Source organism: Pan troglodytes, chromosome 19 (assembly GCF_028858775.2).
Source record: "Pan troglodytes isolate AG18354 chromosome 19, NHGRI_mPanTro3-v2.0_pri, whole genome shotgun sequence".
Taxonomy (NCBI): Eukaryota; Metazoa; Chordata; class Mammalia; order Primates; family Hominidae; genus Pan; species Pan troglodytes.
Genome location: NC_072417.2, coordinates 53,953,406 through 53,966,661, shown reverse-complemented (window position 1 = coordinate 53,966,661; position 13,256 = coordinate 53,953,406). Strand labels below are relative to the sequence as shown.

Below are 13,256 nucleotides of genomic sequence, written 5' to 3'. Positions count from 1 at the left end.
CTCAATGAAATAAAACACTACAGGCATACCTCAGAGATACTGAGGGTTCAGTAAGTCACAATTATTTTGCTGGTGGATGGTCTTGCCTCCATGTTGATGGCTGCTGACTAATCTGCATGGCGGTTGCCGAAGGCTGGGATGGCTGTGGCAATTTCTTTTCCTTTCATGAAAGATTTATTTGTAGCATGCAATGATAGCATTTTAGCCACAGTAGAACTTTCAAAATTGGAGTTGATCCCTCAAACCCTTCTTTATTAACTGGGTTTATGTAATGTAGTGTTCTAAATCCTTTGTTGTCATTTCAACAATGTTCACAGCATCTACAGGGGCAGATTCAATCTCAAGAAACCACTTTCTTTGCTCATCCCTAAGAAGCAACTCCTCATCCATTTCAAGTTTGATCATGAGATTGCAGCAATTCAGTTACATCTTCAGGCTCCACTACTAGTTCTAGTTCTCTTGTTCTTTTTTTTTTTTTTTTTTTTTTTAAGGCAGGGTCTCACCTCTGCTGCCCAGGCTCCACTGCAGTGGCGCAATCACGGCTTACCAGCTCACTAAAGCCTCAACTTCTTGGGCTCAAGCAATCCTCCCACCTCAGACCCAAGTGGCTGGGACCACAGGTACACACCACCACACCCGGCTACTTTTTAAAATTTTTGTAGAGATGGGGTCTCACCATGTTGCCCAGGTTGGTCTCAAACTCCTGGGTTCAAGTGATTCTACTGCCTCAGCCACCCAAAGTGCTGGGATTACAGGCATGAGTCATCATACCTGGCCTCTCTTGCTATTTCTCCTACACCTGCAGTGACTCCCTCCACTGACGTCTTGATCCCCTCCCAAGTTATCCATGGGAGCTGGAATCATCTTTTTCCAAACTCCTGTTAATGTTGATATTCTTACCTCCTCCCATGAATTACAAATGTCGTTAATAGCATCTAAAATGGTGAATCCTTTTCAGAAGGTTTTCAGTTTACTTTGCTCAAATCCATCAGAGGAATCAGTATGGCAGCTATTGCCTTATGAAATGTATTTCTTAAATAATAAGACTTGAAAGTAGAAATTATTCCTTGATCCATGGGCTTCAGAATGGATGTTGTGTTAGCAGGCATGAAAACAACATTCATCTCCTTGAACCTTTCCATCAGAGCTCTTGGGTGACTAAGTGGATTGTTAATGAGCAGTATTGAAAATTATTTTTTCTAAGCAGTAGGTCTGAACAGTGGGCTTAAAATATTCAGCAAGCCATTCTGTAAACACATGCTGTCATCTAGGCTTTGTTCCATTTCTAGAGCACAGGCGAGTAGACCAAGCATAATTCTTAAGTGCCCTAGGATTTTCAGAATGGTAAAGGAGCACTGGCTTCAACTTAAAAGTCACCACCTGCATTAGACCCTAACAAGAGAGTCAGCCTGTCTTTTGAAGTTTTGGACTCTTCCAGTAGAAGGCTGTTTTGTCTACATGGAAGATCTGTTGTTTAATGCAGTCACCTTTATCAAAGATCTTAGCTAGGTCTTCTGAGTAACTTGCTGCAACATCTTCATCAGCACTTTCTCCCTCACCTTGCACTTTTATGTTATAGAGACGGCTTCTTCAACCTCTGAATGGCCTCTGCTAGCTTCAGCCTTCTCGTCTGTGGCTTCCTCGCCTCTCTGAGCCTTCAGAGAATTGAAGAGTTAGGGCTTGGATTAGGATTAGGTTTTGGCTTAAGGGAATGTTGTGGCTGGTTTGGTCTTCTATCCAGACCACTAGAATCTTCTGTGTGTCGCAAAACACTGTTTTGCTTTATTACCATTTGTGTGTTCACTGGAATAGCACTTTCGATTTCCTTCAAAAACTTTTCCTTTGCATTCACAATTTGGCTAACTGTTTGGCACATGAGGTGTAGCTTTCAGCCTGTCTTGGCTTTCAACATGCCTTTCTCACTAAGCTTAATCATTTCTAACTTTTCATTTCAAGTGACAGACTTAGTGATTCTTCTTTTCACTTGAACACTTAGAAGCCATTGTAGGGTTAATTGGCCGCTTTTGAATATTGTTGTGTGTCAGGGAATAAGGAAGCCAGAGGAGGAGAGAGACAGGGAACAACCAGTCAGTGGAGGAGTCAGGACACACACCACCTTTATGGGTTGTTTGCCATCTTATACAGGCGCTCCTCATGGTGCCCCCAAACAATTACAATAGTAATATCAAAGATCACTGATCACCGTCACAGAGATAATAATCATGAACAAGTTTGAAATATTGTGAGAATTACCAAAATATGACACAGACACAAAGGAGAGCCCATGCTATTAGAAAAATAATGCTGACAGACTTGCTTGACACAGGGTTGCCACAAACCTTCAGTTAAAAAAAAAAGCACAATAAAACAAGGTATGCTTGCATTTAAAAGAAAGCCAGAATTTCCCTTGTAACAATCAAAACAAAAAACAAGGTTCGTCCTCCTGCCATTAAAATGTGGTAATTAAGGAACTGAAATTTCTGGGACATCAAGCCTTCTTTACTGGCCTCAGAGTACAGAAACTACTAAAGAAAGAAGGCAGGGTGACAAAAATCATACTTCACTAATGACCAACCCCCCTTTCCCAACTGGAATTAATACACCACACAAAGAAATAATATGTAAAGGAAAAACTGCAGAACAAAGCTTCTTCATGCTACTACAGGACTTGAGCAGAGTTTTGGTAGCCCTTGTGATTTTTCCAGACAGTGTAGCTGATGAACTCAGCAGAAGTTCACAGAAGTGAGACATCTCTGACTGTGCTCTAAAAGAAAACATCAAAAAGAGCTCAGAAGAGATCAGAGCCCAGGTCATCAGCAAATTTTTTCCTCAGCCCCAGCAAAACAATTTCACACTGCCCCAAATTCCTATACAACCAGTACAATTGTAATTGACTAAGTCACCAGTCTTATAACCTTAAAACACACACACTTAAAGCCAATAAAAATTGGAAGGTAAGAACAGAAAGGGGAAGACGATGTTCATTTTTCAGAGGAGGAAGTACACTGATAAGGTCTTAAAGTTAACATGTATAGTTTTTTTTTTAAGACCTCTAATCTCTTTAATCTTTTTCTTAACCATAGTGAGATAGATCTTTTGCTTGAAGATAACAGGAAAATAAATCTAAACTAAAACAGAAATACTGCTGAACTTCAGGTAGTTTTTAAAAGCACAAGAGATATTCTCAAAATATTAAGAAAAAGGTTGTAAGATTAAAGCTTAGGATTATTATGGTTTTTTTGTGTGCTTGTTTTTAACAGAATGTATAAAATCTCATTCTAGCAACTCTTATCTGGCTATCCAGAGACATGTCTGAAACAATGCTTATCAGATACAAGCATTAGCATTCCAGATGATGTGATCTGAAGAACTGTTTCTTTTTCTTCCCTTTTTCCTACTCTTTTTTTTTTTCCTTTTTTGAGACAGGGTCTCACTTTGTCACCTGGGCTGGAGTGCAGTGGTGCAATTGCAGCTCACTGCAACCTCTGCCTCCTGGGCTCAAGTGATCTTCCCACCTCAGCCCCCACAAGTAACTGGGACTACAGCGTGAGCCACCACACCCAGCTAATTTTTGTAATTTTTGTAGAGACAGGGTTTTCATCATGTTGCCCAGGCTGGTCTCAAACTCCTGAGCTCAAGTGATCCACCCAACTTACCCTCCCAAAGTGCTATGATTACACCTTTTTTCCTACTCTTTTTTTATGGCTTACGATTATTTTATTTTATTGTGTGTGTGTGTGTGTGTGTGCGCGCGCGCGTATGTGTGTGTATGTATGTATTTTGAGACGGAGTCTCACTCTGTTTCCAGGCTGGAGTGCAGTGGCGTGATCTCAGCTCACAGCAACCTCCGCCTCTCGGGTTCAAGCAATTCTCCTGCCTCAGCCTCCTGAGTACCTGGGATTACAGGCACACGCCATCATGCCCAGCTAATTTTTGTATTTTTAGTAGAGATGGGGTTTCACCATGTTGGCCAGGACGGTCTCGATCTCTTGACCTTGTGATCCGCCCGCCTCCGCCCCCCCAAAGTGCTGGGATTACAGGCGTGAACCACCGCACCTGGCTGGCTTACGTTTCTTTTCTACTGAGCCTAATTTTTACAGTTAAATCACTTTTATTCAAAAACATTATATTTGTGTTACAATTACAATGTAGTATGTATAGATGAGGACTAGGTGCAAACAAATAAAAAATGGACATCCCAGGAGGGTGACACTTTGGGTAAAAATTTTCTTCCATTTTATTTCTGTTCATATTATAATGTCTGGGTAGGTTTTTAAAAACCTTTTTTAAGTAACGGGAACCCTAAGAGGTGACTCTGAGCACATAAAGACATAAATGAAATGTCTTAGTGATGCATCAGAATTTGGGAAATAAACTGGCTTTTTTGGGGAAAAGCAGCAGAAAAGCACTAAAATGAAAGCTGTACCTGAATGAGGTGATGGGTCCCCTTCCTCTCTTCGTGTCTCACCACTGGTCACAACTGAGGTGTTGGCAGTACCAGGCACTACTCCCATAGGCTGGGACATGACAACTCCATGATCCTCAACTTTGTCATCAAAGCTTCCCATGAGAGCCTTCCTGATAATGTCTTCCAGCCCAAGATTACTGGCAGGATCAGCAAAAGAATGGCCTCTAGAGCTAACTGAGCCTGAAAGAGAATCAAAAACATTTCCACTTATTTCTGAAAGGCCAATCAGGAAACAAACATGCATTGCCCCATCAGCCCACTGAATACACACAGCACTTGGCAAGTGACCTAGAACAATACCAGGACCCACCACACAGAGACCTTTTTTTTTTTGGAGACAGAGTCTCTCTCTGTCGCGCCCAGGCTGGAGTGCAGTGGCGCGATCTCGGCTCACTGCAACCTCCGCCTCCCAGATTCAAGGGATTGTCCTACCTCAGTCTCCCAAGTAGCTGGGACTACTTGGTACCCACCACCACACTGGGCTAATTTTTTGTATTTTTAGGAGATGGGGTTTCACCATATTGGTCAGGCTGATCTCGAATTCCCAACCTCAGGTGATCCGCCCGCCTTGGCCTCCCAAAGTGCTGGGATTACAGGCGTGAGCCACCGCGCCCAGCCCAGAGACCATCTTAATCCACAGATAACTCCTTAAGGAAATTTGTTTCCCAAGTGAATCAGTCACCCACACTTCTATTAAAGTTACTCAACAATTTTCTCAGTTCCCTAGTTTTGACAGTGTTCTTTGTTTCATTCTTTTTGTTCATTTATATTTTCAATAGGTATTTACTGGATCTCAGTTCCTTTCTGTGCTACTAGGTAAACCTTCCTTAATTATTTATTCATTTTTCCATATTAGAGCAGTCACTCCCCTGGTATACAGTTGGTACTCAGTACATATTTGTTGGACTGACTACTGCTGTGCCAATTTTGTATTGGTAAATAATGTCTTTTCAATCTTACCTGACGTAGTAACTGCTGGCAGATTAAAGATCTCAGTTCCTGGCTGAGCAGCTGCTATATTTAAGCAAACATTCAAGTTAATTAAGATGTGATAATCATATATACCAAACTAAAGTCTCAAAAAATTCCTATAATAAAATTAATCTTTTTATTTTCCATGATCTCAACCTTTATTTCTCACCCATTAAGTGAAGATAAAATGGAAGTACTTTTTTTTTTTGAGACAGGGTCTCACTCTGTTGCCCAGGCTATTTTTAAAGGGAAATCAGGAAATAGGTAAGGTAGGAACATCAAAAGAAGAGCAATAAGCTGTGTGCAGTGGTGCACTCCTAGTCCCCCAGCTACTCAGCAGGCTGAGGCGGTAGGACTGCTTGAGCATAGGAATTTGAGGCCAGCCTGGGCAACACAGTGAGACTCTCCCATCTGTTCACCAAAATAAATAAATAAATAATAAATAAAGAAGCAGTGTAACCCAGAAAAGGGAAAGGAACTTTGCACTGCTGGAGAAAAACAAATAGGAAAATGCTGTTCTCAGAACAGGAACCAAGGCTTTCTGACGAAGAAGAAACCTTGGACTCTGGGATGACCGCCACAAGTACCAACAGGTTTGAGGCAGCCTGGGATGTGATCCAGAGGAAAGCCACCACAGTGAATACTATGAAAATGACTGTGTTTCCCTGCATGGCTAACTGGAAACTCAGGATATTTGCTGGAAAAAACAAAAGACTCTGTTGATCCTTTTCATTCCTGCTGACTGTGCAACTTGTAATCTGCAGTTTGAATGATAACAGCATAAGACCTGGGAACCGCCTATAATAAAGCAGTGTGCCAGAAAGGGGAAGAATTTGGGACATAAATTGGTGTTTCCGTCATTCCCAACTTGACGCTAAGAATTTTAAAGAGAAAAAAAGAATGCAGAAAGCAAGTGGGTAGCCAAATGATGTGTCCCAAAGAATGTGAAAGTTCTTTTTTTTTCCTTTGAAATGGTGGTGTTTTATTCTTGTCACCCAGGCTGGAGTGCAATGGCGTGATCTAGGCTCACTGCAACCTCTGCCTCCTGGGTTCAAGCAGTTCTCCTGCCTCAGCCTCCCGAGCAGCTGGGATTATAGGCCCCCCGCCACCATGCCCAGCTAATTTTTGTATTTTTAGTAGAGACGGAGTTTCACCATTTTGGCCAGGCTGGTCTCAAACTCCTGACCTCAGGTGATCTACCCACCTCAGCCTCCTAAAGTGCTGGGATTACAGGCATGGGCCACTGTGCTCAGCCAGAATGTGAAATTAATTAATTTATTAATTAATTTATTTTTAAGACGGAGTCTCACTCTGCCGCCCAGGCTGGAGTGCAGCGGCGCGATCTTGGCTCACTGCAAGCTCTGCCTCCCAGGTTCACGCCATTCTCCTGCCTCAGCCTCCCGAGTAGCTGGGACTACAGGCGCCCGCCACTATGCCTGGCTAATTTTTTACATTTTTAGTAGAGATGGGATTTCACCGTGTTAGCCAGGATGGTCTTGATCTCCTGACCTCGATATGCCCGCCTCAGCCTCCCAAAGTGCTGGGATTACAGGTGTGAGCCACCGTGCCCGGCCAGAATGTGAAATTTCTAATGAGACCACAGAAGGATGGACTCTTACCCAAGGGCTGAGCACATGAGAGGAGGGAAGAGTGCATGTGCCTAGAAACAAACTTGGTTGATTAGGGAGGCTTTAAACTGACAAAGAGAGGAGAAAAGTCCTCAGAAGAACTAGAAAACAATGGCCATGGATGATAGTCTTCTTACTTATGGGCCAGGTGACAAGGTAAATAAATTGAGCCTGAAACAGCAGAGCCCTGTTATCATGAAGTGTGTGGAATAGGTGTCATTCATTCATTTGATAGATATTTAATTGAGCAGTTATTTGACTGAATTGTTAAGATTACCTTATTGATCAAAAATGGTCAGATGAAGACAATTTCCTATAAGTTAACCAATGATAATCCTTAGATACTGCACTTGCAGGATACCCCTTCCTTTGCTAATGGAGCTTACAGTGCAGTGTGGTACTTGCTGAGGCCATACAAATTAGAATCACCTGGGTAGCTTAGTAAATTTTCTACATTCCTGGGGCTCCATAATTTAACTATTTAATAAGCAATCCAGGTGACTGGTACCTACTGTTGAGCAAGAATGTGGTAACTGCTCAGAAATTAGCAGAATGGAAGGTAGACATGTGAAAGCCACTGTGGAGGCCAACTTGACAGGAGGAGCTGACTCCCATCAGGAGGCAGAGAGACCAGGATAGTAATGGCCAGAGTAATGGTAACTGTTAACTGTGGTAGGGAAGGAGGAGGAACTTTTTGTATGGGGAGGTAGAACATGAATTCAATTTTAGATATTTAAGGAGCCAGTAAGTTAGTCAAGAAGTAATGAGGTCTGCAAAGATATGTAAGTGGAGCTTAGCAGGAAAAGCTGGACTACAGATACAAATTTGGGAGTTTTCAGCATACAAGCGACCATTCAACTCCCCAGAGTAGATGAGATGACTCAGATTATAAGACATGAGGAGAAAGGGGCTAAGAAGTGAGCCCTGGGGAAAACTAACAATCAAGGGCCAGGCAAAGCAAGACTGAGCTTCTAAGGAGACAGAAGTGGCCAGAGAAGTAGAGAAGAAACAGGAGAACATGGCATCAGAAAGCCAAGAGAGGAAAGCATTTCAGGAAAGGAAAGTGGTTCACTGTGTCAAAAGCTGCAAAGAGATCCAATAAAGTAAGTTTTAAAGCATTACAGTTTTCAAAAAAATAAAGTCACTGATATCCTTGGGAACACTGGATTCAGATACAATGAGCTGAAGTGAAGCTGTGTTGGCTGCTGATGGCTTTCATTTAGTTCTACTTCCCAGTGAAGGCTAAATGTGCCATGGTGGGCCCAGGAGCCCACTGGTTCTTTAATATAAATTCTCCTTTCCACCATGAAACATAGTTCTTGCAATAAAAAAAAAATCCCAGACTCTAAAGCAATTCTGTTAGTACTTCCCTTAAGACATTAATTATCTCCTGTTAAAGTTAGGTACTTGTTTCATCATACAGCTTCAGAGAATAGAGACCATCTGGCATACTAGAACACCCAACATAGTACGCTACTCAAAACATTAGGCAAGAGAGAAAAAACTATAAAGTAGGCTTCTTCAGTTCAAACATGGCATTTCCCTGTCAAAGAGTTTCCCACTTTAAGGGTAAGACAAAGACTACAGAATGAGCAGACCACACAAAGGTGAAATGATTTGCATCTCAGTTCCTGGCTGCTCTGAGATCTCTAGCTCTCCGTGCTCACACAGATTCATCTCTGAGTGCCGAGAGAAATTGAAAATGAGAGTATATTTTTGTTGGTGACACTTGAGGAGCTGTAAATAATAGGTTAAACTGTTGAAGACTGGAGACAGAAAATAGTAATAACAATATTTTTTGAAAAGGTGGCTGGATACAGTGGCTCACGCCTGTAATCCCAACACTTTGGGAGGCTGAGGTGGGTGGATCACCTGAGGTCAGGAGTTCGAGACCAGCCTGGCCAACATGGATAAACCCCGTCTGTACTAAAAATACAAAATTAGCCGGATATGGTGGCGGGTGCCTGTAATCCCAGCTACTCGGGAGGCTGGCCCAGGAGAAACACTTGAACCCGGGAGGCGGAGGTTGCGGTGAGCCGAGATTGTGCCACTGCACTCCAGCCTGGGCCACAGAGTAAGACTCCATCTCAAAAAAAAAAAAAAAAAAGAAAGAAAGAAAGGCTATCTGTAAGCCTGATAACAATTCTGGTCAGCATTCTAAAATATTTGTCTTTTATTTTGTTGCCACCTAAACAGAACCTAGTAATTAAGAGCGAGGACAAGTTCAGAAACAGTGGTGACACTGGCTCATCCTTTTTTCCTTGGTGTTCAACATTTATTAATCACAAGAGTGACACAGATCTAAATAAACATCCACCAGGCAGTTCACAGTGCAAGGCCCCCACTTTCCTTTCTTTTGACAGGATCAGGAGACTAGTAGATGGTAGATCACAGAAATAAAGCAGATCGTCCTTTCCTCAGCTGCCACCACAGTGCTTGGTCCTTCCAAGGAAGCTAAGGCCACGTTGGGATGAGGCCCTCACTTCAGCCGGCAACTACCACCACGTCCGGCAGCGCCAGCCCCACACTTGCCCATACCATGTCCTCTGTCTCCGAGCTCGCCTGCATCTACTCAGCCCTCACTCTGCATGACAATGAGGTGACCATCACGGAGGATAAGATCAATGCCCTCGTTAAAGCAGCTGGTGTAAATGTTGAACCTTTTTGGTCCAGCTTGTTTGCAATGGCCCTGGCCAATGTCAACATTGGGAGCCTCATCTACAATGTAGGGGCTGGTGGACCTGCTCCAGCAGCTGGTGCTGCACCAGTGGGATCCTGCCCACTCCACTGCTGCTGCTCCAGCTGAGAAGAAAGTGGAAGCAAACAAAGAAGAATCTGAGGAGTCTGATGATGACATGGGCTTTGGTTGTTTTGACTAAATTTCTTATAACGTGTTCAATACAAAGCTGAACTTAAGAAAAAAAAAAAAAAAAAGAATAAACCAGACTATGGTCTACCCAAAGTCTCTCTATCAAGGGGACTGAGGAAAAGACTGATAAGACCGGGGGAATAGTACAAGTGAGTGCTGAGAGAGCACGAGGAGGTTCTGATTAATACTTGCATATCAACCCAGAGGAAAGGTTCTGCCACAGAACATTAGCTAGAGTATTTACCAACAATCTGGCTAAGATGCTATGAGTATGGAACTGTTAGAAGCCAGTTGGTCCATCATTAGCAACATGGACTCTGGAGTTGGAATGCCTGGGTTTGAACTGCAGCCTCATTACTTACTAGATATGTAACCTGTGCCAACTCTTAAACATGAGTCTGTTTCCTCATCTACAAAATGGAGATAATTGTAATATGTAGGGTTGTTGTGAGGATTAAATGAGATTATATCTACACATGCTTAGAATAGAGCCTACCACACAGTACGCTAGATAATCTTTTGCTACCATTATTACTGATTTTATATTTTTATTTTATTTATTTATTATTTTTTGAGACAGAGACTCACTTTGTTGCCCAGGCTGGAATGCAGTGGCACAATCTTGGCTCACTGCAACCTCTGCCTCCCAGGTTCAAATGATTCTCATGCTTCAGCCTCCTGAGTAGCTGGGATTACAGGCACATGCCACCATGACCAGCTGTTTATATTTTTAGTAGAGACAGGGTTTCACCATCTTGCCCAGGCTGGCCTCAAACTCTTGATCTCAGGTGATCAACCCATCTTGGCCTCGCAAAGTGCTGGGATTACAGGCGTGAGCCACCACACCCAGACAATTTAAAAAAAATTTTTTTTTTTTCTTGAGACATCTCACTCTGGCTTAGGCTGCAGTGCAGTGATGCGATCGTAGCTCACTGTAGCCTCAACTTCCCAGGCTCAAGCGATCCTCCCACCTCAGCTTCCCATGTAAATAGGACTACAGGGATGTATACCACCGCGCCCAGCTAATTTTTTATATTTTGTAGAGATGGGGTCTCCCTGTGTTATCCAGGCTAATCTCGAACTCCTGGGCCCAATCAATCCTCCCGCCTTGGCCTCCCAAAGTGTTGAGATTCCAGGCCAATGTTTTATTTTTACACGGTGAGTTTATCAGAGTTGCATATGAATAGTGAATGAATCAACTCAAGTCCACAAAGACACTGGTAGGGCAGAAAAAGTAGCTGGACTGGAGCAAGCACAGACGGACTTGGACTTGTCCTATACTTGGAGCTAGTTACTGTAAAAGTAGAGCGAGGGCAAGGCGTGAATTAAAAGTAGCCCAAGACCTTGACATCAACGTTCATACTAAGTACTTAACAGTGCACTTCATAACTTAACCGTGTATAGGCTGCCAACAAAACAGCTAATAGTCTTAGGCTACTTTAAAAATGATGAATTTAGCATAGATCATATTATACTACTCTATTTTGTATTACTCGAAACCTAGTGAAAGGCTAGGTTAAATGTTTTTGGTGGAGAATAACTGAGATGGTAGGGGTACTAAGAATGAGGACATGTGACCCACAGCTGATGAAACTGGGGACACTGATTGAGAGGACTCCTGAAAGACACGTCTTCAAATATCTGAGGAGATGTTATGTGGGGATAGGCCCAAATGGACAAAATGAAGACTGATGGGTAGGGGAGAAAGAAAAATAAACTATGGAGAGTTAATCCAGTCCTACATAAAGAAAAGTAACCTAGACACAGCATTTCTTCAAAGACACAGCTTCAGAAAGGAGCGAACTCCTGCTTCCTAATTAGAACTGTTCATGGGCTGGCAGACACTCGAGAAGGAACTCTAGGATCAGATGTGTTGGACAGATGTCCTGTAAAGAGCCTTCAAACTCAAGCATTATAGGAGAGGCAACACTGGAGATATCATTATTAATGCATGTTTTATTTGGGGTTCATGAAAGAAATCCCACTTACCCATATCAGAGTCACCTCCACCAGAGGAGTTCAACTTACGAAAAATCTCCTGCTTCTTTGATTTAACCATGGGTGATGTATTTTCAAGCTTGGTGAAGAATGAAGGCAAGTAGCTTATACTCCCTGGTGAGCGGGCATCATTCCTGTTAGGGCCAAAGTTAAGTATATTACAACCACGTACTCCTAATCCTGGGGACATTCCTATCAATGATAACAACAGTCAGAGAGTACTTAGAAAACTACTGCCTCCTCATCCTGTGTTTGTGGTTACAGCCCTAAGAAACAGTATGTAATCATAAACCACTTAGTACATCATTTGAGGACAAATGATTTAGCTCTCAAAATGAAATCATAAAATTAGAATTAGAATGGAGATAATCTAGAGCAGAAATTCTTAGGAAGGAATGAAGAAGCAGTAAATGAATATTAATAGGAAAACTCAGAAACAGCTTATCATGATGCTCTCTCCTTAACAGCACAAACACTGATATATTAATGGTTACCACCTAAACTGGGAACAATTTTACTAGAATTAGTTTTAAGTACACTAAAATTAAAACTAATAGCATGCTTGACTACAAAATAGCAAGAACTCATATCTAAGCAATCAACAGCTGGACTGGAACACAACAGTATAGGAATAAAACTGCCTATTTGTTACAATCATTTCAAGCAACCTAACAAATGAGCTGAGTTTAATATAAAGAGTTTCATACTTTATTGGCAGCTTCCTATACTAACACATTTAAAAAAAAACAAGGTTTCCCTAAAAACTCCAGGCCACCAAGGATCTACCTAGAGCCAGAGATGAGAACAGAGAATATAGGTTATTGAAAACCTAATCCAATCATGTGGATTCAGTCATCATTCAAACACAAGAACACGTACTCTATGCCAGGAAAGACAATTAAGGTGATAGGAACAGGAATAAGACATGGTCCCTGTCCTCAAAACACTCATAAACATAGGGGGAAAGATGTAAATGTATAATTAAATTGAACATCACTCCCTCTCCAAAAATGGATTTTCTTCATTTCATTGAAAAGTAGCAATATCTGTTTAGCTCCCTAAGAATAAATGCAATAAATTAATAGCAACACTTTGTAAGAAAGGCACTAGCAATTTGGAGTTAGAAAGACCTTCGTTTAAAACTGGCCCTTCCCCATTAGAATCAGTACGACCATGAGCAAGTGACATGTCTGGCTTTCAGCGCATCAGTGGAGGGTTCAGCACTAGGCAAACTGCACGACTATGGACAGAAAGGAATTCAGGGAACAATAAGCAACATGATTTGGACAGAGATTCCAGTGTAGGGATGATGCAGAGGGAA

The 13,256-nt window shown here is 42.1% G+C and overlaps 1 protein-coding gene and 1 pseudogene across 33 annotated transcripts in view; one reads left to right on the top strand and one right to left on the bottom strand.

Annotated features, from left to right (window-relative positions):
• The window catches only part of NCOR1 (nuclear receptor corepressor 1), a 184,270-nt gene that overhangs the window by 3,722 nt on the left and 167,292 nt on the right, over nucleotides 1-13,256 (bottom strand). For all 33 annotated transcript variants that reach the window (XM_016932276.3, XM_024350438.3, XM_054670431.2 and 30 more), the window contains 3 exons: nucleotides 11,927-12,069; nucleotides 5,429-5,482; nucleotides 4,427-4,648 (listed from right to left, as the gene is read on the bottom strand). In XM_016932276.3, coding sequence (XP_016787765.2) covers nucleotides 4,427-4,648; nucleotides 5,429-5,482; nucleotides 11,927-12,069 — 419 coding nt within the window. The remainder of the gene's footprint in view (nucleotides 1-4,426; nucleotides 4,649-5,428; nucleotides 5,483-11,926; nucleotides 12,070-13,256) is intronic.
• Nucleotides 9,444-10,014, top strand: LOC134808886 (large ribosomal subunit protein P1-like; annotated as a pseudogene).